A 21,231-nucleotide genomic window follows, 5' to 3' on the forward strand; every position below is an offset into this window, starting at 1 on the left:
AATGATGACATTGTATTATTCCTAAGGAAATGAAAATACTTGGAAAAAAATTATATTAAGCAAGCTAGACCCACAGAAAGTTTGCATGGCTTTCCTCATTTGTGGTAGAAAGTATTTATACATCTAGATGTAAACGTGTTGGATGGTATGCAAGTGGTTACAAATGAATTAACTGAAGTATAATAGACTCTATGGAGAGCTCAAATAGTATAATGTTTTAGAAAGACTAGGTCAAAGCCCAATAAAATCATCACCAGGAAATGTGTACATGCAAGATGGAGGATAGGGCTAAGGGGTGAGGAGTAGGGGAAGGAAAAGGAGAAGGGAGTGGAAAGAATGTACTCAAGCATTCATTGTATATACCACAAGATTAAGAAAAGTAAGGGGGGGGGGGTCAAAGGAGAGGTGACAATGTTGAAGGGATAACGTTGATCAAAATGCACTGCATTCATAAACTGTTAAATGGCACCTCCTTAATTTTAAAAGTGGAGATGGCCCATGGGGTGGCTGAATGAAGGAAAATATGGTCATATTTTATACACATATGAAAATTGAACAAGGAGACCTGTTGAAATTGTGTTGAGGTGTGGGAAAGATGAAGAGGTGAGTTTGGTCCAGATATATTGTACACATGTAGGAAAATATCACAATGAAACCCTCTTGTACAACAGATGCATGCTAATAAAATTGTTAACAAAACTAAAGGAACAAAAAGGTAAATCTTGGGGCTGGGAAGGTGGCTCAGTGGTAGAGTGCTTGTCTTGCATGCATGAGGCCCTGGGTTCAATTCCTCAGCACCACATAAGCAGAAAAAGGCAGAAGTGGCACTGTGGCTCAAGTGGTAGAGCGCTAGCCTTAAGCTGAAGAGCTGAGGGACAGCGCCCAGGACCAGAGTTCAGGCCCATGACCGACAAAAAAATAAATAAATAAAATTAAATAAAAAAGGGTAAATCTTCTTCCTGACCCAAATCTCTTAAAAAGCCTAATTATCACGGTGCACATATTTTTTAGTAAGTTTTTTATTGTGAAAATACTGTACAGAGGGATTACAGTTACATGAGCAAGGTAATGAGCACATTTCTTATCAATCATTGTTGCCTCCTCCTTTGTTTTTCCCCTACCATCCCTTCCCTCCCACCTCCACAACTGCACTCCCCACCCCCCAAAATTGTAAAGTTCGTTTAACAATATAGTATCTTGTACATCTTTGTTGCAATGGGTCCACCTGTATCCCTATTTAAACATTTTGTTTTTTCCCTTCCTCTCCCCAAATTATACCATCATCAAATACAGTGAAAACAGGAGTTATTCCGAAGGTCCAAATATTCTATACTCCCTTGCCTTTACTGTCTGTGTTTCACTCTTGCCAGTCATCTGTCTTTGGATTTCCTATGACTGTCCCTCAATATATCATGCTTTTCTCTGTAATGATCAATTTGGGCAACGTCCTTTCCAACATGGTTATTCTTCACTTGCCAACGTCCTAATTTTCTCAAATCACTGACCTCACCATGGACTTTCCAGGTTACCCAGGATTGCCGCCAGCCCAAGTGTGTCCCTTATCCACTGTTCCAGCTGGGTCTCTACCTGCTCTCATTCAATTGCTTGCTATTTTCTGGTCTAGAGCATTCTTATTCTAGAGCTAGCTGTAGAAATTCCACTGTCTTTCTCCCAAGCCTGAGTATTCTGTAAACTCTTTACATTCTCATATTCACTTGCCACTTTGCCTTAGCTGAATAGTGTCCTAGAAGGTTAGAATATGGAATCATGTCCAGATGAGTGTATTAACTTTTGAAAGGGCACTAAATGATGTATTGATACATCATTGTATGTATTGATTCTGCTTGAAAATTCCATCATCATCACTGCTGGGTCCCCAAAACTAAGTACAAAATCAAGTGTGCTACCATGTATTAACTCATTCAACAAATATTTACAAAGGACCTGTTCAAGCAAGGAATTGAACATGAAGTTGAATGTGACAGGGCCTTGAACTTCAGTAATAAGAGGAGAGTGCACACAAAGTGCAAACATACCTTACCTGCTGTTGGCATTATGCTCACAGTTCACCAGAATCAGCTTCAAACACCTGTGACCCACCCCCCTTCTCCCTTCTAAAGCAGGAAACAGTAGGCACCAATAGTCCAGTTCAGATCTTGCCTTGCTACTTGCCTACATAAATGAAACCAGACTACATTGTCTATTTGTCCCCTGGATGGAACTATCACCTCATCCTTTCATTCCCTTTTTCAAACATCTCTAATTTTTAAAATATATAATAAATCCCTAAAGAATCTACTACAGAAATCTGAATGAATCAACATGTTAATGATCAAAATGAAAACCAAATCCCCAGTAACTTATTTTTGACTCATCTGTTATCAATGATACTTAAAGAATCAGAAATGATACGATAAAAATTTGTATAATTTCAAATTCAGGCTGGAACTTCTTTCAGGTATTTGATTAACCGGGGCCTTAACTTGTAAAAGAGTGTAGGAGGAGAACGCAGCAGAAAGTTCTGGGAATAAGAACTGACACTCTCTGGTCTAAGTTTGAAAGTTCATAGAAGCATTAATGGTTCAATAACCTTTAATCCTTTCTCTAAGAATATGCTAGTTAATTTGACGTATTCACTTGGCTTGATCATGGTACCAAGATATGTAGTCACACATTATGCTGGACACTGTGAAGTCATTTTTAGATGAGATAAGTATGTGAATTGTGAGTTTTCAGTAAAGCAGAGTGCTCAGTGTGTGTAGGCCTCATCTAATCAGTTGAAGTCCTCAGCAGAACAAACATGAACCTCCTTAAGAAGCTATTCTCCCAGGTCTGGAACTTGAACTGCAGCTCTTCTCCAAACTTCCAGATACCCTGCAGATTTTGGACTTGTACCAATAATCATGTAAATCAATTCCTTAAAATCAATATCCATGTCTCTCTCCAGGTGTATGCACAAACAGTTTACTGGTTTTGTTTCTCTGAAGAACCCTGATTGACATAAACAGTTGTGAGGGTGGCAACTTACTAGAACTATATCATCATGAGCCTGAGGGTTCTTGCAATAGAACCTAAAGCTAATTGATTTGTCTGCAATATAATGCCCTTCAGAGGTTGAGTAGTAAGAACTGATTCCTGACATACCCCCTGAGAAAACACTTATAGCAAATTAGATGGATTCTACTTTCCTAACTCAGAGGTGCCCATGAGACAGCAGGAATCCAAAGAGTTTCTTCATGTTTAGAATCCGTGAAGCTTTTAAAGTCTTGCCTGATGGGCATGAGAGAATGATTATCTATTCAGGTGAAGTCTCCTAGCTGTAGGTGTCTGAATTCAGACAGCCTTGGAAACAAGTTGCTTACTGACTCCAACTCCATCACAGATCGCTTTGCTCACCAGGCCAGGCCTAATGCCTGCATGCCAATTCCATGATTTTCAAACAAAAAATTGTTAAGTGAATGGCAATAGCACTGACTCCTCTATGGAGAAGCAAAAAAGAACTTGAGTCTAAGTTTATCTTCCTAGTATAGCTTCTACCCTCTCCTTATTAAATAAAGACACCAAAAAAATAGAAAGGAAGAATACTAACAAGCAGCGACATGTATGAAAGAAATTAAGTAGGAAATGGATTAAGTACTGTGGAAGATGAAATTGATTGATTGATATAGAAGCCTAGGGGAAGCAGGGTGCTGACTGAACAATGGCTTCAGCATACAATAAAGCCTCATCTCTCTGCCAGTCAGGGTTCAGGAACAGACATTCTCAGCCTCATGTTCTCCAGCATTGAAGGGCTGGATCTGTTCAAAGCTGAGAGGTTGGCAAAGCAGGGAAAGCACATGGACAAGGTAATTTTCTCCATGTCCAGTCTATTCAATACTTAAATTCAATTATGAGCCAAGCAGGTGATAACAGCCAGGGCTGTGGGTTGGGATGGGTAGCAACTGGGAGAGTGTTCCAAGGGGAGCTGCTCTTCATGCAAGCACAAATGTGACACCAGCCTTGCCTGGCATGCCGATTCTTTGAAAGAACCATCTAAACTCTGTTATTTTTTTATTTATTTAATGTTTGTAGTGCTAAGGAAAGAATTCAGGGCTTATACTCTACCACTTGAGCTTTCCTTAGTTTTATTTTTCAGATAGGGTCTTAGACTAACTATGCATTGGCCAGACTTGGACTGTGGTCACTTTACCTCCACCTTCCAAGTAGCTGGGATTATAGAGGCACACCGTGGCACCTGGCTTCGTTTTTGTTGTTGTTGTTGGTTTGTTTGTTGTGGGGCTTGAACTTGTGACCTGGGCTCTGTCTCTGAGCTCTTTAGCTCAAGGCTAAGCTCTACCATGTGAGCTACTGAACTACTGCTGGTTTTCTAGTGGTTAATTAGAGATAAGAGTCTCATTGACTTTTCTGCTTGGGCTGGCTTTGAAAGGCAATCCTTAGATCTCAGCTTTCTGAGTAACTAGGATTATAAGCATGAACCGCCAGTGCCCAGATGCCTGGCTTGTTTTTAGATCTCTGCTAACTTTTGCTGAGGCTGGTCTCTAATCATGAGCTTCTATCTAGTAACCATGCTTACACGAATAAGCCACACTACTCAGTCTCCAAAGTTTGCATTATTTTGTTTTGTTTTGTACCAGTCCCAGGGCTTGAATTTAAGGCCCGGGTGCTATCCCTGAGCTTTTGTACTTAAGGCTAAGTGCTCTACCATTAGAGCTATAGCTCCATTTTTAGCTTTTTTGGAGCTTAATTGGAGATAAGAGTGTCATGACTAGCCGGGCGCTGGTGGCTCACGCCTGTAATCCTAGCTACTCAGGAGGCTGAGATCTGAGAATCGCGGTTCAAAGCCAGCCCGGGCAGGAGAGACCGTGAGACTCCTATCTCCAATAAACCACCAGAAAACCGGAAGTGGCGCTGTAGCTCAAGTGGTAGAGCGCTCGCCTTGAGCTGAAGAGCTGAGGGACAGCGCCCAGGCCCAGAGTTCAAGCCCCACGACCGACAAAAAAAAAAAAAAAAAAAGAGTGTCATGACTTTCCTGCTTAGGCTGGCTTTGAACTTTGATCCTCACATCTCAGGCTCCTGAGTAGCTATGATTACAGATGTGAGCCAGTGGTGGCTGGCTCAAAGTTTGCATTTTTTTTAAATGTGTAAGCTCCCAAAGTTTGCATGTAGGTAATGGATTTAAAAGCTTACAAATATGAAAGACGTTTGAACATCTGTGGGACACTCGCCCCTGCCTTCCCCCACCCCCCCAAAAACAAGCAAACAAACAAAAACCCACCTGCAGGCCAGATATAGTCTGTGGGAGTAACAAGTGTTTGTGTATCCCTTGTAGGAGACCAGAAACTCCAGTTCTCTCAACACAATATGAAAGCACCATAAATAAATGCGCCTGCTCTCAAAACTACATTATTTTAAGTTACACCATTGAAAACTAAGTCTGTCTTAAATGAAGCCTTAACCTATTTGTTTTTCTATAGTAGAGAATGTTAATTCTTTGGATCATTTCTTCAATAAACATTGACAGAGGACCTAATCACTATGCAAGGTCCTGCATAAGATCATTAACTTCCAAGGCTCCTGAGTAAAACTTCTAAGAGTTGATGGGTCTGAGAAAGAAAATGTCAAATCCATGTGAAAAATCAATTTTCTGCCACTTTGCAGGTATAACCTTCAGGGTGTATTGTACAGCTAGGCTGATGTTTTTATAAATAAGCCTAGCCAATGGTTCATTATTAATAGAACTTCTCAGAGACAAGGTCTTACTATGTGGTCCAGGCTGGGCCAACTCATAATCTCTTGCCTCCTATTCCCCATTACTGAGATTACAGGCTTGTATCACTACAAAGGTACTTCTCTCTTTAGAACTAGACTATTTTTATTTTAATAAGCACGCTTGGAAGTGAAGGTGATGGAAGTACTTTACATGCATGCATGATAATAGAACCTAATGGGGTGCTGGTAGCTCCCACTTATAATCCTAAATACTTAGGAAGCTGAGATCTGAGGATTGCAGTTCAAAGTCCATGCAAGAATGTTTGTGAGAGTATTATCTCCAAAAAAAGTCAGAAGTGAGGCTGTGGCCAAGTAGTAGAGTGCTAGCCTTGAGTAAAGAAAGCTTAAGAACAGCACCTGAGTTCAAGCCCCAGGACTGGCATCATAAAAAGAGGGGGCGGGGGAGCTGAGGAAAGTAACAGAGGAGGTGAACTTAATCAAAACCCATTATAAACATGAACAGAATGATCACAATGAAAAGCATTTTTCTAACAGTAATATATGCCAACAAAAAGAAAAAAAAATGCACTGTTAAGGCTTAGTGAGGAAAATCAAATACAGATTATAAATCAGCAGAAATGAAAAGCTTGCCACGAGACAAAATGTAGAACTAAGCCAATGGTTAAGCTTATAGGAAGGTCACAGGCACTTAACAAATAGTTATTGTAGCTTTCAGCCAGTGCTGAGTTTTAAAAACAGAAATGTTTATAGGGCCCAGATGTCCTAAGAATGGACAAAATGCAAAATCAAGAGTGAAGATCTTGGGGTTGGGAAGATGGCTCAGTGGTAGAGCGCTTGCCTTGCATGCCTGAGGCCCTGGGTTCGATTCCTCAGCACCACATAAGCAAAAAAGAAAAAAGCCGGAAGTGGCAGTGTGGCTCAAGTGGTAGAGTGCTAGCCTTGAGCTGAAGAGCTGAGGGACAGCGCCCAGGCCCAGAGTTCAGGCCCCACGACCGGACCCAAAAAAAAAAAAAAAAAAAAAAAAGAGTGGAGATCTTTTATCTGAAGTCCAATTGCCTGTATTTATTGTAAAAGCAGTATTAATGTATGCATTCAGCCTATAGGCATTTAAAATGTTTAAAGAGTTTGCTTCTTGAGTCACTATATTTCAACCTAGAAAGACTCCTGTAACAATTTTGGGCCTCTCTCTTTCTCTGATGCTGGGATTTGAACTTTGGGCCTTGTTTTATCATTGTGAGATATACCTCTATATTTTAAGGCTATAAACTTCAGTCATTACTACCTATATTATTTTTGAATCTTGGTCATAGAATTCATTTAATGTTTTTGCTTAAAATGATTTAATTCATTATTTAGCTGTGTTTATATTAAAAAGAAACTATACTTTTGCTAAAAGAAACAGTATCTCTTGATACAAATGACATTAAATGCTTAATAATCCAATAAAAACGTTTGGCTAAGTACAAAGTAAAAGCATTTCCCTACAACAACCCTCACAGATGGTGAAACTGAGTCTCAAATTCAAGGTCAAACTGATTCAAGGAGGTATGACTCAAAACCAAGTGGGCTTAAGTTGTTTTTTTTTTGGGTCCAGTCGTGGGGCCTGAATTCTGGGCCTGGGCACTGTCCCTCAGCTCTTCAGCTCAAGGCTAGTGCTCTACCACTTGAGCCACGGCGCCACTTCCGGCTTTTTTCTTTTTGCTTATGTGGTGCTGAGGAATCGAACCCAGGGCCTTGAGCATGCAAGGCAAGCGCTCTACCACTGAGCCACCTTCCCAGCCCTTAAGTTGTTTTTTGTCATACCTCTCAGCTGTTTTCCAAGTCTGAGAGTTGTTGCCTTTTGTACTACAACATGAATGTCTTGCGATTCAATGTAGACATTTGTGGAGGGGTTACAATACAGGAAAATGTGTTCAACAGCGTACCATGCAGACAGGATATGAGGATGAAGACATTTTGTGGGGGGTGAGAGGCAAAGGCAGATAGCTAAGGATTTTTAACCTGGTTACCCTATAACGTATTATCCCTTCCATTTTTAAAATCTTCATTCAAAAAGGAGTTCTAATAATTTAAGAAAAGTGTGTTTGTCTAATGAAAGGCTACAAAGTCATCAGGCCAGAATTTACTTTAAAAATTCTAGCACACATTTTTCTAAGTCAGATCCAGTCCAAAATAAAAATAAAAATTAATTAATTAGTAAGTTTTTGCTTGCAACTTCTTGTTGTAAACTGTCAGATATTTCTTTTAATTTGATTGGTTTATATTAAATTCTCTATGCATCTAATATACTTTGATAAATTTATTACCCAAGGCTCCTTACTTTAAAGTTGGCTATATATCTTCTGATTACCCAGCTTTATCTCTAAACTGCCCATGTTTTACAAGATGACATTTCTTGGCTCTGTCAAACTACTTCTGCATGAGGAGAGAGGGTTGCATCTTCAACACTGGACACAGATGCCTCACCTCTACCGGAGAAATATTTATCCATGCTAATCTGCTTTGTGATCCCTCTAGCGTATAATGCAGGCCTCTTGGATCTAAACTGAATTGCATGAAAAGCTCCTGGGTGTACAAACTATATTTTATGTTTCCTTATCCAGAAGGCAGACGACTGGATTTGCCAGGTGGCTGATGTCTCAGTCCTGACCTCTGATCTCAGCACATTCAAAATGGAAATCACTTGTCTTCATTCCAATTCGATGTATGTCCTCCCAAACTTTAATGGATACACGTGTAAACATGTAGATTATGCTCACAAGTCAGCTTCCCAAGCATGACTGGCGTGTATGTTCCAAGTATATAGATGTGATTCAATTTAATTCCCTACTCCTCTATTAGAAATTTAGGGTACTTAACAAGGTTTCTCTATTCTACATGCTACAATAACTTTATGTTTCATTAGTTTGCTGTAGTGTTCCTCCAAATGGCCAGATCAAGTAAGAGGGCTCCTTCCCTCCCTCCCTCCCTCCCTCCCTCCCTTCCCTCTCCCTTCTTTTCCTCCCTTTCCTTTCTTTTTCTTCCTTCCCCTCCCATCTCCTTTCCTTTGGTATAGGGTTTTTGGGGGGAGGGCATAGCCTTGGCGTTTCAACTCAGGGCCTTGTGCTTGCTAGGCAGATGTTCTACCACTTGTACCATGCCCGAAGCCCTTTGATGCCTATTTCTAACAGTCATACAATAATTTCTGATACAATATGTCTAGTATAGTTCTCTGATTTGGGAAACTACATTACTACTCTGATCACGCCCTATTACTTACGTCCAGTTCTTGCCACACACACCCCTCCAATATCTTGTAAATTTCTTAAGAGTACACATTTCCTTACTCATCCTTATATTCAAATTAATTCTGATTCTACATATGGTAATAAAACCCAATCACCAGGTGCTAGGGTAAAATTAGAAGGGGTGTAATTCCTTCCCAGAACAGCAGGGGAGGCAGACTCACCACCAGCAAGGTATGACTACAGTAAGTACAGTCAGTTCTATACTGCATGTAGGTTTACAAAATTATTATGTGAAGAAATAATAGGGAACAATTAATTTCTTTCAGGGACAAAAAGAAATAAAGAGAGGAAAAGAGTTGAATAGGAAACTAGGGAGAAAGGTCAATTATTGAGTTAGTCCTTAAAGCAACAGAAATTACAAGATGGGCAAGTAATAGATAGACCTACCAGTAGAAGCTAGACAGTTCATATGATTCCTTCCTCCCTCCCCTGTCCCCCTGCTGGGAGCACTAGTCCTACTTGGGTGTTTGTGAAGGCCCTATCTTCTTCTAAGACAGGATTTTTCCATTGCAGCACAACTGACATTTTGAGCCAGACAATTCCTTAAGGCTGTGCTTTAGAAGATGTGTGACACCACCTCTAGCCTCTCATACTGCAAGTAGCCAAACTCCAGGATGCCAACCCAAAATGCGAACAGATATTGCCAAACATCGCTGAGGTGAGGAAAAGTCTAATTCAACATCTAGTGTTGCCAAACATCTCTGAGGTGAGGAAAAGTCTAATTCAACATCTAGTATTGCCAAACATCTCTGAGGTGAGGAAAAGTCTAATTCAACATCTAGTGACGTGTGACCATCCTATCTTTTCTTTTCTCCCTGTCCGGAAAATAGATATTTTGGGGGATGGGGGTCAAAACCCAGTTAGATCCTCATTTTATATCTATATTAGTGGTAAATTGGTCAAATGCATTGCTACTGGTTTCCAGTGATAAGAAAGGATGGGTTTTTATGATGAAGCTTAACAAAAAAAAAAATGCAGTGTTCACTAAGCATATAAGATTATTTGCTCAGAAATGTTCACAACACCCAGTGAAGCATTCTCTTTCCCACTCTAGAAATGAAGACAGGGTATCTTAAAGACATCCAGTACCCAAGATCACATGGAGATGGGATTCTGGGCCAAATGAGTCTTATTGTCTCTTCTGCATAAGAGAAGAGCTAGTATGAATTTCTTCAGGCCACAGACAGGGAAAGCTAGATTTAAAAAACAAACTCATTTACTATCATATAAATGAAGAAATCAGATTTGGATACAGTGGACCAAAAATCCACAGTAAATAAAAACTTGCTTTGGAAGTTAAGCATCAAGTGAACACTGAAATGCTATCCTGGATCCATCCTTGCTAGACCTCAAGAGTGTACATTCAATGCATATGCTATGAAATTGAGACAGCTGAAGGCAGGAGTTGGGTTGGGAGGATTGAGGGAGAATGAGTGGCATTAATAAAGTTGCATTGTAATTTATAAACTTATTTGTTGAATGTTAACTCCCTTGTACAACTATTTGAAGATAATAAAATATAATGTAAAAAAGCATTTATTGTTCTATAAGAGAAAATGTATACTGATATTGGTGCTCACATAATTTTTAAAGCATATGAGCATCTTTTACTTAATCTAAAACTGTAGAAAATTGATTTTGCAATTGTCTACACAAAGAAAACTGAACATAAAGATATATGTTAAACAAGTAGATTAAAGACACACAGCTAAACAGAAACCAAGCTCATGTACTAATTCTAGATTTCTTTCTACCATAATTTCCAATATTATATGACTCTCCACCTCTCCACGTAGAAATATCACTAGATTAACACATAAAAATATTCCCTGTCATTCAAATACTGATCCTTTATTATCTAAAACCATTTCCTTTAGGCATTTTATTTTACTTAAGAAAAATTAATTCTATTTATTTTTGTTTATGTGGTACCAAGGAATCAAACCTGGAGCCTCATGAATGCTAGGCAAGCATTCTACCACTAAGCCACAATCCTAGTCCACTTTAGGCATTTTAAAGATAGTAACGAGCGGGACCTTTTTGTTATTCTTAAATTAAAAAGCTACCAAATCTGGGCTAGGAAGTTGGCTCAGTGGTAGAGCGCTTGCCTTGCATGCCTGAGGCCCTGGGTTGGATTCCTCAGCACCACATAAGCAAAAAGAAAAAAGCCGGAAGTGGCGCTGTGGCTCAAGTGGTAGAGCACTAGCCTTGAGCTGAAGAGCTGAGGAACAGCACTCAGGCCCAGAGTTCAGGCCCCACGACCAGACCCAAAAAAAAAAGTTACCAAATCTATGAGACTGCCTTCTTCATGGCTCAATAGTTGGCTTATGATAAAATGTTTGCAATTCCCTAGATTTGGTAGAAATAGTTTTCAAACTATAGTTGGTACTCCCAAACATGAATTCCACCAGGACCCAAAGGTACATAGGGAAGGAAGGGCCAGGAGTTTTCCAGCTATAGAAAATTAAGTCACATTTCTTTAAGTATTACTTATCTCTATAAAGTTAGGGGCTTATTCTAAATAACCTACACATTTTGTAATCAACAACCATAGATATTTGAATATGAAAGTCTAAGTTTAGTTCCCAGGACCAATAAGAAAGCAGTGAATGCTATGGTCTTACTCCATCATGGAAGGTGGAATGGTGCAGCAGTCTTGAATGGCAGTTAGCGGGGAGGTCAGATGGGCTGTGTATGATGCTTCCACAACTTGCTTATTCCGATTGACCACATCCAAGTATCGGTTGAACTTCTCACGGATTTTTTTGGCTAGCTGTGGACAGCAGTAAAACAAATACATAAATAAATGCAAAGTCCAAAAAAAAAAAAAAAAAACCCAACACTGTACTTATGCTAATTAACTTGTCTGTGTCCAAAGTTTCATGCATTCAACTTCAGATAACACAAAAATTACACTCAAATCACCTTCACTTTCTGGGTTGAGATAAAATTTGCAAAATGCCCAGATGTCACACTGGAAAACCTAGACAGTAATAAGAGATGATGGCATGGTATGAACTTCTCGGATCCAAAATCAAGTAGAATGACATCTATCCATAAAATGCCTTGTGGGAAAAGGCTAACAAAGACAACTGATATTATTGTCAGCATGACAGTTGGCATTTGAGTTATCGAGCAAAAGTGACTGCAAGGAAAAAAAAGAGAGATTTTTATCACTTGTGGTTCTGCACTCACATATATGATTTTCTTGGTGTGTGTGACAGGGGGAGGGGAACTCGATGAAGGAAGGGAGGTAACATTTATTGCCTCCTACGATGCAACCCCCGGGGATACTTTTCACAATCTTCCATGAAAATGACAATTCCCCCAAGATGTACAACATAGATATCCATATAAAACCAAATGTATAGTTAGAAATATATTTGGATGTAGCCTGCTACACTTTTAAGATGGAAAAATGTCTTTCTTCACTGCTATGAACAGAATATTTCATCATGATTCATTTTCATGTGGGAATAATGGGAGCAAATTGGTAAGCATACTGCTTTTTCCTCCATTGTTCCCATCAAACACCACAGCTTAATTACAGATCTCCAAGGAAAACAGTGTTGTTTTTCTTCCCCTTAAACAAAATGTTATCCAAATGAAATGACTGATAGAATTATAGCTAATTGGTTTTGCCGAGCTATTCATTACCAGTACACTGGAGGAGAACTAATCATCTCCTCTGGGTCATGCAGCTCATACAACCCAATAGCTTCCAGGCTACAAACATGAAGTTAAATAACACTATCTCCATTTGTTATTTTCAAGCCAATTTTTCTATCTTGATTCTATTCTGGTGATATTCTCAACTAACAACTAGAATTCTGAAGTCTCCTTAAAAAAATATTACACCAATTATATAAGGTTCAAAAAAAAATCACATGCAGGAGATGTCTGGGAAAATTCACAAATCTGCCTAGAATTCTTACTATTTGAAAAAATGTATGTTTTCTTTGTTGGGGTTATTGCAATAATACATATACCCAGTTGAATTTCAAATCTCAGTTTTTAAAAAATGTTTTTACTATCCTTAAGTAGTTGTACAAAGGAGTTGCCATTCAACAAAACTCAAATCTCTATTTAAATCAGGAGTGATCACTGCATCTCCATACTCCAAGCTGGGACATTTCCGAATTATAACAATTTTGTCATAATTTGGTGCAAATTACCAAAAGGTTGGCAGGAAAGGGCCAGAGATGCTCCTAAATGCACAGGTCACTTCTTGTAACCAAGAACTAACTGTCCAGTCTCCAAATTCATTCCTGAGAGTCTTAGACCTTATCTTTTGTTCTAATGATTCACAAATTCCCCACATACTGGTGGCTCATACCTGTAATCCTAGCTATTCAGGAGGCTGAGATAGAAGATTGCAGTTCTTGTGTAAGGAAGAAAAGTCTGTGAGAATCTGTACGACTATCTCCAATTAACCAACAAAAATGTGGATTGGAGGCATTGGTCAAGTGGTAGAGTGTCAGCCGTAGGCAAGAAAGCTGAGTAAGAGCATGAGACCCTGAGTTCAACCCCGAATGCCTGGCAAGTGTTTCATGATTGAACTATATCTCCAGCCTAGAATATATTTTTTTAAATATACAACAACCTGTACTTCTTGAAGCTATATTATGAAATAGACCATATCTTTTCTTTTGAGGTTCTGACTTCTTACAACATAAGTATCATTAATTTCTACCTACAAATATCAAGAGCATAGTACATCACTTGGGAACAAACACTGCACCAGGATGAAGATAAAGAATACTAGCAAGAAGTGAATTTCCAAACAGTATCTTCACCAATTCACTTTAAAATGGACATGAAACTTGCACTCACTTGTCTTTCACAAACAAACACATTGTCTGTGTCTGTGTGTGCCTCTTTCTTACCTTACATTGGTTATGAGGGGAGGAAGGATTTCATTTCATTGTTATATATCCACATATATTTACAATAGATTCCAATCTCAATGGTTCTTTTACCTTCCCTTCCCCCTTCCCAAAACAATTTCAATAGGTTTCATTGTTCTATTTTCACACATAGAGTCTACTCTGACCATACTGACTGACCTTCCTAGTTAACCCAACCCCACCAGTATAACCTACTTACTGACAGAATGTTTCTCTTTTTTAGCTTCTTCCAGCTTTCATTGAGGCTCTTTATGCTGTTTTCAAATATAGTTCCTTTTGTATATCAAAAATTTTCACCTACTATCTTTCCTTTTCCCTTCTCCTCCTAAGTAGTTCCTTAGTTAGATTTGTATTCTATTGTTTCTGTGTGTGTGTGTGTGTATTGTTATACATATGGTTAGACATGTGTGTGTGTGTGTGTTCACATATGGGCAAATACATAATCTTTTTTTTTTTTGCGTTCGGTCTTGCTCAATTATACATTTTCCTGCAGATGACATTTCACTTTTCTTTATGGCTACATAATACTCTGGTGTATGTGGGGTGTATATGTGTGAGTAAGATGTCTTCTTTATCCATTCATCTGTTGTTGGGCACCTTGGATTCTGGTTGACTCTATTATTTGGCTATTATCAACAGTAATACACCTAAACATGGATATGCAGGTATCTTTCTGAGAGTAGCATGGATAGGTAAGGAAGGTCTATTTTTAGTCTTTTGAAGAACTGCTATACTGATTATTCTCCTCTTCCTCCTCCTCCTCCTCCTCCTTCATCATGGGGCTTGAACTCTGGGCCTGGGCACTGTACCTGAGCTCTTCAGTTCATGGTGAACATTCCACCACTTGAGCCACAAAGCTGCTTCCAGTTTTCTGGTGGTTAATTGGAGATAAGAGTCCCACAGACTTTCCTGCCCAGGCTGGCTTTGAACTATGATCCTCAGATCTCAGCCTCCTAAGTAGCTAAGATTACAGGAGTGAGCTACCGGCACCCAACTTCTCTATACTGATTCCTGATAGCTATGTTCACCATACTATGGCAGTGTTAAGTAGTTATACTAAAGGCTATATGACCTGTTCTGTTACAAGCAAAAGTTAGAGGTTCTAACATATCCCAAGATGGAGCCATAATTCCAATATGGGATTTTTTTAATTAAAAAATTTGAAGTACTTTAACATGACTCTGCATTGAAAGATGGGATGTGCATGGAGTCTGTGTGGACTCATGCAGGCTTCCACCAGAAGAGTATACAAGACTATACCTTCTAAGGTGGGTCATAAAAAGTAATGTGACATCTACCAGTCTTTCTTGGAAGGCTTACCCTAATGCTAGCTCTCAGGTACCATGCTAGAAGTCCAAGACACAGGGAGAGATCATGGAATGTGTTTGATTTGCATCCCTGAATTTTCAGATCACCTCAGCCCAGATTCTCTACGAGTCAAAAAACTTCCAGATAATATTAACCCTTTGAGTCTCTTCTGATGAGGGCCCCCGAATTTCCCCTGATATCTCCGAAGACATCATCCTTGCTGGGCCTGTCTTGACCTACAGAATCCCTAGCTTAAAAAAAATAGTTGTTTATGTCATTATGTGTTGAGTAGTTGGTTATGTATGTGAAAATACCTAAGGAAAGATTGATCCATCCTAAGAATTAACATAATGAAGCAAAGTTACAAAAAGCTGCTTAAGTACAGACATGGCATCACTATTATCAAATGAGCCACAGTACATGTGAACTATAAAGTGAATGCAAAGAGACTTCAGGGTTCATCAGAAAATTTTGATAGGTGCCACACAGAGGTACTTACCCAACCAGTAGAGTTATCTTTATTTTATGTCAATGAAGTTAAGTGATTAGCTTCAAGCTATAAAATCAGTGAAAAAGTCAAATAACTCATCTCAAGACTGTCTTGCCTATAAAGCCAGACAAACCAAACCTCAAGAAGCTGCAATGGAGACTTGAAAGATGACAATATGGAGAATCTCACAGGTTGAACTTTTAGTAGAAACATAATGAACACAATACAGAGCAGAATGTTAGAAGTCCCTTGGCTCTGTGCTGGGTATGCACCAGGACATACCTGCCTTTGGCTTTCTAGTTTGGGTCAGCCTCAAACTACATTTTTCTCTACCATTCTTCACCTGATGTTGGGGATTGACCTCTTGTGAATGCTGAGCACACTCTATCACAGAGTTACAGTCCAGGCTACACTCCTCATCAATGGAGATAAAGTCCAGGTACACCCTTAGCAAAAGGTCTCCATGCGCAGGCTCCCTCCACCTCTCATTCAGAGCCCTTAGTCTTCCGTGCAGTGACACCCTTACCTCGCCTCATTCAAAAGGGAAAAAAGAAACCAACCATTTGTTGGAGGCTGTATTTCCTAAGCATCTTACATATATATAACAATTTAATCCTTTAAAGAAACCTATAGCTGGGTATGTTGAATATGCCTATAATTCCAAGTTCATAGAAAGCTGAGTCATGAAGACTGAGGACTGTTTGAACTTGTGAGTTTAACCCAACCTGGGCAACACAGTAAGACCTTTTCTTTTAAAAAAATTATTTATTTATTTATTTTTAAATTGCTAGCCAGGCACCAGTGGCTCACATGTATAATCCTAGTTACTACGGAGGCTGAAATCTGAGAATCACAGTTCTAAGTCAGCCCAAGCAGGAAAGCCTGGGAGACTCTTATCTCCAATTAACCACCCAATAGTTGGTGTGGCTCGGGTGGTAGAGGTCCAACCTTGAACCTTAAAAGAAAACATAGGCTCTATGTCACAACAGAGCTTATAGAAGTACAAATCCTTTTTGATTATTGCTGTGAGATTCTTGGCAGGATACCACAAGCCATGAAGTCTCTTTATGCAAAGAATTAAGCTTTAAAAATGTGACTTCACTTGAAAGTTTAGAATTGATGTGTTCTACCATCAACAGGGAAAAAAATGAATCATCCAAGACTAAAACGAAGTCCACAAAACAATGCCTCTTAAATAGTACCTGGCTGCTTTCACTGTAATTTACATCAAATAAGGTCAATTGTTCTGATGACTCGAGCATCTTCAAAAGTTTGGAACAGAGGGAATTTTTATCCCCCTTCTGTAAGGAGTGAATTTCAGAAATCAGTGTTTTCCTCAGAATTTATATTGTAAGAGATTGGTCTGTCATCAAAGAGATTGGTCTGTCATCACTGAGGAGTAAGAAGAAATTGTAATTCCATTTTCCTTTGTTGTTGTTGTTGTTCACACTAACAAGGATTGAACTCAAGATCTTGTTCCCCTTAGCTTTTTCTGTCCAAGACTGGCATTCTACCATTTGAGCCACAGCTCCACTTCCAGCCCTTTGCTAATTAATTGGAGATAAGTTGCACTGACATTTCTGCCCTGGCTGGCTTTGAACCATGGTCTTCAGATCTCAGTCTTCTGAGTAGCTAGGATTACAGGCATGAGCCACCAGCACCTACCATTATTCCCCTTTTCCATGAAAGAAACAGAGGCAAACGGAGCTTAAAGGTGTCTTAACGCCCAATAAGTGCGCTTTTCTCTCTAGACCCCTTTCTGGTGATTCACTATAGAAACCTCACTTCATGCTACACTGTGGGACATATTCCATCCTCCCAGGAAAATCAATCTGTTTTAGCATGCTAACCAACCCCAGGTTGCTGGGCAAGTATAACAGAATGTCTTAGAATAAAGATAGCCCACAGAGAGACTTAAGCTGAATGTATCTGTTAAACTAAAGAGGACTAGCTAAGCACCGTGGAACTTTCCAAAAGGTCAGGCCAGCTCTGGTTCTGTATCCTGCCATGATCCCTGCAGACAAGAATAAACAAAGGACACTCTCAACAAAAAAGCTACAGGTGGACCCACAATCCTCCTCAGTGTAATTAAAAACATTTTTCTTTCTATAGCTCAGCTTTCATCTTTTATCCTTCTTTATCCTTTTCCTTTCCTCCCCTAAGGGGTTTCTGAATGCTGATGAGACACAGGACTAAAACCATCTTGTCATCTTTTGGGTCAATTCTTAGACTAGCCAACATCCAGCCATGGGTCAAATGATCAGTAGGTAGTGTGTGGTCCCCATGGGAACAGTTTCTAATTTGTCATCATCTCCAGTGACAATGTTTCATCACATCAATAAATTTCTTCCTTGCTGAATTTCCTCTCTCATAATTTTCCCATAGAAATGTCTGTCATTTGCATGGATCCCAAGAGCCCCCCTTTTAAAATGCTCTTTTTACCTTAGCTTTATACTTCTGAAGATTGGGGGCTAGAAAAAGGTAAAAGAAAACAAAAATGCAAAGGTCTAGTATACATTGTATTTATGTCCGCTCCCTAAAAGGAAGGGCCAGAAGGAGTTTTACTGTGAGGGAAAGCTTTATTTAAAAAACACAGCAATGAAGCTGACAGGCACAGACAGGAAATGTCCCTTCGGGGACTGAAGATTCCTAGTAAAATTCATATTGAATGTAGAAGAGTTTAACATTTGACATTCAAAAACCTTTGTGCCGTGATAAGAATTTAATATCTGATACCTCCCTTCTTCCACTCCAGGCTTATGACTCAAGAATAAACCTTTCCTTCTGTTTTGTCACCAATTAGAGGATGTAGTTATTTAAATGTCTCTGACACAATATTTTTAAGAATAAGCCTAGTGCAAATATTTAGCATCTCTGAACCATACAGCACACAATTGTGTTCCAAGGTTCTTCATGTTAGAAAACATTCCCATTGTTTCCTTTTGTACACAGTATCCAGGATTAAGTACTTCAAGTCTTTTTTATTCTTTTCTTTTTTTTTTTTTAACTAGCAATAGCTGTAATATTCCAGCTAGACTATTTATTTGCTAGGAATTTGGTCAGATTCCTTGACTATTCTTAGCATTGATTTCTTTATGAATAAAGTCAGAATAATACCTCTTAGAGGGCTGCTTGTGAGTTCAATTGAAACAATGAGTACACAAAGCTAAGAATAAGACCAGGGGATTATTCTTATTGCTATAGCCCAGTGTCTGCACTGGAAAGTACACGTGATGGTGAGAGAAACACGGTGGGTCTAGAGTCTTCAGCAAAAGACCTTGAAGTGAAAGGACCAGAACTACTTGAATATTAATCATCTGATTCATTTAACATATCCTCATGGTTAATTCTACATGAGATACAAGATCTGGGGGAAATACATTTTTTCCTTGATTAACAACAAGATGGCATAGTGGGTTAGCCTTTGAGAACAAACAAATTCTTGAGCTAACTCTAGCTCTATGATTTACTAGCTAAAGGAGACCAAAGTTTTCTCCAAGCTTCAACTTAATTACCTCTAATGTGAAAATACTACCTGCTTCTTGATATTGTTTGAAGACCAAGTAGGGTAAGATTTATAAGGTATTTGAGAGAATGTCAAATGGACGTAAGGCACCAAATAAATAGTGGTGGAGGTTATTGTACTGTAGTCACTGCTAGTCATTATTATTGTGGTTGCTGTTATCGATTGAGGAATTTAATGAATTGGCTCAGGAATGAAGGATGGAAGAATATTCTTGGTGCTTAGAGAAAGGTGAAAGGCCAATGCAGTCAGGATGAATATGTTAGCAGTGGCCTGTTGCCTTCCTCTAGCTGCCAGGAGAATGCTGTAGCACTGTGGTGTGCAGGGTAGATAATTGAAAGTTTGCAGCAGCTCATATTCTTTGGGATTCTTTCTAAACTTTAGAATCTAGTCATTATCCTTGCGCAGCACTCCACCACTTTCCCTGCATTTTTATATTAGTTGTCTTATTTGCATTGTATAACAACCCCAGGAGCTAAGAAAAACAGGTATTCTCTGACCTGCAAATCAATGTGCAGGTGTTTTCCAAGCTCATGTAAGTAGAAAACAGCTCCATTTCTCCTAATCTACAGCTCAGTTCCCTATCTGCTATAAACTCCCTCGGTGTGGTGTGTGTGTGTGTGTGTGTGTGTGTGTGTGTGTGTGTGTGTGTGTGTGTGTGTGTGTGTGTGTGTGTGTGTGTGTGTGTGTGTGTGTGTGTGTGTGTGTGTGTGTGTGTGTGTGTGTGTGTGTGTGTGTGTGTGTGTGTGTGTGTGTGTGTGTGTACTTGCTTGGATCAAATTATCTAAATTCTGCTTATTCTTCTGACCTGCAAATCAATGTGCAGGTGTTTTCCAAGCTCATGTAAGCAGAAAACAGCTCCATTTCTCCTAATCTACAGCTCAGTACCCTATCTGCTATAAACTCCTTCAGTGTGGTGTGTGTGTGACTGTGTGTTTTGTGTATGTGTCTGTCTCTGTGTGTGTCTGTGTGTGTGTGTCTGTGTGTGTGTGTGTGTGTGTGTGTGTGTGTGTGTGTGTGTGTGTACTTGCTCGGATCAAATTATCTAAATTCTGCTTATTCTTCTGATTCTAGCCAAATTCCATCTTCTCTAAATCCTTTACTGGCTTTCTCTTTCCAAAATTTCCTGGAATTCACTATATGCTCCATTCACATCCTGGTTCACATTATTGACCTTTTCTGTTAAGGACCCCATTTACCCCAACAAAACAAAAGCATGACAATAATCAGCCCTAGATGATGTAATTGATTGGTTACTCTATACATAAAGTGAGATCTTTCCTGACGTCTTTTAATCCTCACAATAGACTGAGTAACCAATTTATTTATTTTGTGCCAGTCCTGGGGCTTGAACTCAGACCCTGGGTGCTCTCTCTGAGCTTTGTTGTTCAAGGTTACTACTTTACCTCTCAAGCCACAGCTCCACTTCTAGCTTTTAACAGTTAACTGGAGACAAGACTTTCCTGACCAGAGATCTTCAGATCTCAGCCTCCTAAGTAGCTAGTATTACAGGTATGAGCCACTGGTGTACAGCAACCATATAGGTTGTTGTTGTTTTTCCATAGATGGCTCCAATCAATTAACTTACCCAAGATCACCAGCAGATAAACAGAATAATTTGATTCAATCCATGTTCTGGAACTACCACACTGTCCTTTTATTTAATATGATGCCTACCATTATGGATTTAAAGGCATTGATTAATATATGTATTTGTCTTTCTCAAAATCTTTTGCCATATTGGAAAAGTTTTCAGTATAGAAAAAGGCAGATAATTTATTTGCTCACATCAGGTTCCTTCTAATCAGAAAGTGTAGAATCTGTCTACTTCCCTGCCTTGACTTAACATGTTAAGGAGAATAAGTTACTCTGGAGCAAGTTTTGCTATCTTATCAGCCTTAGCTGTTATAACCAAATATATGCTGGTTGGTCTAATCAATAAAGTACCCATTTTTGTAAGCTAGAAAACTCAAAATGAAGACAGTC

General features: G+C 39.2%; 1 protein-coding gene across 1 annotated transcript in view; it reads right to left on the bottom strand.

Annotated features, from left to right (window-relative positions):
- The window catches only part of Cachd1 (cache domain containing 1), a 226,216-nt gene that overhangs the window by 100,830 nt on the left and 104,155 nt on the right, over positions 1-21,231 (bottom strand). Inside the window, exon 3 of the mRNA XM_042685056.1 lies at positions 11,642-11,790. Within this exon, the coding sequence (XP_042540990.1) occupies positions 11,642-11,790 (149 nt within the window). The remainder of the gene's footprint in view (positions 1-11,641; positions 11,791-21,231) is intronic.

This window comes from Dipodomys spectabilis, unplaced genomic scaffold (assembly GCF_019054845.1).
Source record: "Dipodomys spectabilis isolate Male_0828 unplaced genomic scaffold, ASM1905484v1 ptg000002l, whole genome shotgun sequence".
NCBI lineage: Eukaryota > Metazoa > Chordata > Mammalia > Rodentia > Heteromyidae > Dipodomys > Dipodomys spectabilis.